The 5,264-nt window shown below is 39.2% G+C and overlaps 1 protein-coding gene across 1 annotated transcript; it reads right to left on the bottom strand.

Moving 5' to 3' along the window:
* Positions 1–2,189: 2,189 nt before the first annotated feature.
* On the bottom strand, positions 2,190–5,264 carry LOC118026240 (zinc finger protein 345-like). Its single transcript, XM_035028984.1, is given in 3 exon segments — positions 2,190–3,040; positions 3,042–3,656; positions 5,197–5,264. Coding segments are annotated over 3 exon segments (1,065 nt in total). The 3' UTR covers positions 2,190–2,658.

The raw sequence follows: 5,264 nt of genomic DNA on the forward strand, positions 1-5,264 counted from the left end.
TTTCTTTTGATGTCCATTTGCATGATACATTATTTCTCCCATCCCCTCACTTTCAATATGCAGGTGTCTTTAGGTCTAAAATGAGTCTCTTCTGGGGCGCCTGGGTGGCTCAGTCATTAAGCATCTGCCTTCGGCTCAGGTCATGATCCCAGGATCCTGGGATCGAGTCCCACATCGGGCTCCCTGCTTGGCGGGAAGTCTGCTTCTCCCTCCCCCACTCCCCCTGCTTATGTTCCCTCTCTCGCTGAGTCTTTCTCTGTCAAATAAATAAACAAAATCTTTTAAAAAATAAAATAAAAAAATAAAATGAGTCTCTTCTAGGCAGCATATGGATGGGTCTTGGTTTTTTATCCATTCTGACACCCTCTGTCCTTTGATTGGAGCATTTAGTCCATTTACATTTAGAGTGGTTATTGATAGATATGAATTCAGTGCCATTGTATCATCTGTTAAGTCGATCGTTTCTGGAGATTTTCTCTGTTCCTTTCTAGTCTTTCTCTGTTTCATGTTTTGCTGCTTTTCTTTAATGATATATTTGGATTTCTTTCTCTTTATTCTTTGCATGTTCATTACAGTTTTGATATATGGTTACCATCAGGTTTGTATATAATCTCTTCTGCATATAGGAGTCTATATTAAGTTGACGGTCAAGTTTGATCCCATTCTTTACTCCTCTGTCCCCCACATTTTAGGTATATATTATTATATTTTATATCCTCTGTGAGTTCCTTGACTGATTTTTTGCAGAAATATTGATTTTTACTGCTTTTGTATTTCTTACATTTATACTGTCACTTTTAGGTCTCTCCGTTCCACTCAGAGTCCCCTTTAATATCTCTTGCAGTGCTGGGTTAGTGGTCACGAACTCCTTCAGTTTTTGTCCGTCTGGGAAACTCTTCATCTCTCCTCCTATTCTGAATGACAGCCTTGCTGTATAGAGCATTCTTGGGTGCAGATTTTTCCCATTCAGCACTTTGTATATATTGTGCCACTCCCTCTGGCCTGCAAGTTTCTGTTGACAAATCTCCAGCTAGCCTTGTGGGTTTTCTCTTGTAAGTTAAGGACTTCTTTTGTCTTGCTACTTTTAAGATTTTTCTTTATCAGTATATTTTGCAAATTTAATTATAATATATCTTGGTGTTGGCCTGCTTTTGTTGATTTTGATGGGAGTTCTTTGTGCCTCCTGGATCTGGATGTCTCTTTCCTTCCCCAGATTAGGGAAGTTTACAGCTATTTTTTACTCAAATAATTTTCTGCCCCCTTTTCTCTATTCTTCTTCTTCTGGGACTCCTGTGATATGAATGTTACTACATTTGATGGAGTCACTGAGTTCCCTAAGTATATTCTCATGTTGCATAATTCTTTCTTTTGTTCAGCTTCATTGCTTTCCAGTACTTTGTATTCTGGGTCTTTAATTCTTTCCCCTGCTTCTTACAGCCTGCTGTTCTTTGCATTAATCCTGTTTCTAATCTCAGTTATTGCACTTTTTTTTTTCTTTTTGGAGATTTTATTTATTTATTTGACAGAGAGAGACACAGTGAGAGAGGGAAGCGGGGGGGAGTGGGAGAGGGAGAAGGAGGCTTCCCACCAAGCAGGGAGCCCTATGTGGGGCTCGATCCCAGGACCCCGGGATCATGACCTGAGCCAAAGGCAGACGCTAATGACTGAGCCACCCATGTGCCTGAGTTATAAGAGTTCTTTATGTAGTCTAGATACAAGTCCCTTATTGGGCATATAATTTGCAAAAATTTTATCCCAGTTTTTGGGTTGTCTTTTCACTTTTAAAAAATATATATTTTATTTATTTGTCAGAGAGAGAGCAAGAGCACACAAGCAGCAGAGGCAGTGAGCAGAGGGAGAAGCTGGCTCCCCACTGAGCAAGGAGCCCAGTGTGGGACTTGATCCCAGGACCTAGGATCATGACCTGAGCTGAAGGCAGACGCTTAACCGACTGAGCCACCCAGGCACCCCATATTGCTCTCTTCATCTCTGATTGATTCTTTTTTAACTCTTTAATCTCTGTGGTATGGATCTCACTGATGTCTTCCATTCTTTTCTCAAGTCCAGTGAGTATCCTTATGATCATTGCTTTAACTACTCCTTCCATGTTACTTATATCTGTTTCACTTAGATCTCTGGCCATGGCCTTATTTTGTTCTTTCATTTGGGATAAATTCCCCTGTCTTCTCATTTTTTTCTAAATGTCTGCCTTCTCTGTCTTAGAAAAACCAGTTATATCTCTTGCTCCTGAATGTAATAGCCTTATGAAGAAGAGGTCATGTACATATCAACAGGAGGCAATATAAACATGTAAGATAAACAGTAATTACGTGGTGCTAAGAATTTGAGAGGACATGATTAACTTAGGAACTCATATTTTCAGAAAATTTAAAATGGTTTCAAATGTTGACTATAAATTAAAATTATAGATACTACTTTAAAGAGATAAATTTGCAGGGTTACCCTCAAATATGAACTTTTTAATATTTATAATACAAGTTTAAAATTTGGATTTTCCTAATGCCAAATAAGTTGGAGCTATTTGTGTTTTACAACATTTATTTTGTTCTTAGGATGTTTCCACTGTTTGAGTTTTCTTTAGTTGTGTAAACTCTGATCCAAGAAAACATTTTCTACATAGTTCTTCCATTTATTGGGTTAATTAGCATTATGAATTCTCTGATGTTGAATAAAGCTTGAATTCCCAGTGAAGGCCTTGCCACAATTCTTGCATCTATAGGGTTTCTTACCTGTATGCATTTTCTTATGTTCAGTGACGTTTGAGCGATAATTAAAGGCCTTCCCACATTCTTTACATTCAGAGGACTTCTTACCAGTGTGAAATCTCTGATGTTGAGAAAGATGTGAGCTACAACTAAAGGTCTTTCCACAATCCTTACATTCATAGGGTTTCTCACCAGTATGAATTCTCTTTTGTTGAACAAGGCTTGGGCTCCTAGTAAAGGCCTTTCCACACTCTTTATATTCATAGGGTTTTTCACCAGTATGAATTCTCTGATGCAGAACAAGTTTTGAGTTATTTAAAAGCCTTCCCACATTCCTTACATTCATAGAGTTTCTCACCAGTATGAATTCTCTGATGTTTGGTAAGAAAGGAGCACCAACAAAATGGCTTTCCACAGTCCTTACATTCATATGGTTTCTTACCAATATGAATTTTCTGATGTCGGGAAAGGTATGAACTAGTTCTAAAAGCCTTCCCACATTCCTTACATTCATAAGGTTTCTCACCAGTATGAATTCTTTGATGTTGAGAAAAGTATGAGATCCAACTAAAAGCCTTCCCACATTGTCTACATTCATAAGGTTTCTCACCAGTATGAATTCTTTGATATCCTAAAAGGTCAGAGCCAAAACTAAAAGATTTCCCACATTCCTTACATTTATGAGACTTCTCACCAGTGTGTATTTTCTGGTGTTTAGTAAATGCTGAACTACAACTAAAGGCCTTCCCACAATCTCTACATTCAGAGGGTTTCTCACCAGTATGAGTTCTCTGGTGTTGAGTAAGTTGTGAGCCATGACTAAAAGTCTTCCCACATTCTTTACATTCATATGATTTCTCTTCATTTTCATCTCTCTCTCTGTGTGTGTGTGTAGTGTAAGAGACACTTGCTGATTGAAAGTAGGCACATCTTCATGTGTGACTATTACTTGGCTGCAGTGCACCTCCTGTTGTGACTCTTGTCTCTTAAACTTATCTTTACATTCCCAAACATCTCTGATACTTGAGCTTGGCATTCTAATTCTTCCCATTAATTTCAACTGAAATGTTTTTATATTACTAATTTCTTTCCTTAAGGATAGTTTCTTAGTCGGAGACTTTGATGCTTGATCTGAAATAAAATGAATATCAAACATTTACCTTTTTTCTATTCTGGGAGAAATAAAACTTCTATAGTAGCAAAGGTAGAGATAAACAAAAAATGTTTTCTTTTTTTTTTTTTAAAGATTTTATTTATTTATTTGAGAGAGAGAGAATGAGAGAGAGCACATGAGAGGGGGGAGGGTCAGAGGGAGAAGCAGACTCCCTGCCGAGCAGGGAGCCCGATGCGGGACTCGATCCAGGGACTCCAGGATCATGACCTGAGCTGAAGGCAGTCGCTTAACCAACTGAGCCACCCAGGCGCCCTTCTTTTCTTTTTTTAAAAAAAGATTTTATTTATTCATTTGGAGAGAGAGAGAGAGGAAGAGCACAAGCATGGAGGAGAGGGAGAAGCAGGCTCTCTGCTGAGCAGGGAATCCGATGCGGGGCTCGATCCCAGGACCTCAGGACCGTGACCTGAACCGAAGGCAGATGCTTAACCAACTGAGCCACACCCAGGCACCCCTGCAAAACTGTTTTCAAATAAAGTTCTAATAGCAAATGGCTAAGACACTACTAAAACATAGCTATGAATTTCAGAAAATGAAAAAAGAAAGCAGAGAGTGAAGAAAATCCACATAGAAAGATGAGGAAAATGGTTAAGGAAAGATATTATTATTAATGATTCTCAAATGAGAATGTAGGCCTCGGAAGTATTTGTGAAGCTTAGTAAATATATATTCTCCTGAGGGCGCCTGGGTGGCTCAGTCGTTAAGCATCTGCCTTTGGCTCAGGTCATGATCCCAGGCTCCTGGGATCAAGCCCCGCATCAGGCTCACTGCTCGGTGGAAAGCCTGCTTCTCCCTCTCCCACTCCCCCTGCTTATGTTCCCTCTCTCACTGTGTCTCTCTCTGTCAAATAAATAAATCTTTAAAAAGTGTATATATATATATATATATATATATATATATATTCAGTATACACTGAATTACTAGCTTAAAATTGGGAGACAAATCACTAAATCACTCTAAGTCCTTGTGCAGTAAAGGGTTATCCTCTTCCAAAGAAAGGTTTGGTCATTGACCAGATTCTGGTAGGTAACTTCTAAAGCCTTGGCATAGTCTCTCTGATAAGATTATCTTTGTTTACCTACAGGCCTTCCTTGGGCCTTGCAAGATAATCTATACTAACAGTGTGGGTTTATGATGCAGGCCTTGGGCCATGCAGTATCAACTTGTCCTCTGAAGGGGCTGGAGACTGAGGGCAGCCATATGACAACCAGCAATACCTATATGACCAACACCCAGTAAGAACCTTGGACACAAAATCTCAGGTGAGCCTGACTGGTGATACTCTGTGTGTGTTGTTACTCATCATTGTTTGGAAATGTAAGTACTGTCCACATGACTTCACTGAAAGAGGACATCTGGAAGCTCAT

The sequence above is a fragment of the Mirounga leonina genome, unplaced genomic scaffold (genome assembly GCF_011800145.1).
Source record: "Mirounga leonina isolate KUSES-001 unplaced genomic scaffold, KU_Mleo_1.0 Mir_224, whole genome shotgun sequence".
Taxonomy (NCBI): Eukaryota; Metazoa; Chordata; class Mammalia; order Carnivora; family Phocidae; genus Mirounga; species Mirounga leonina.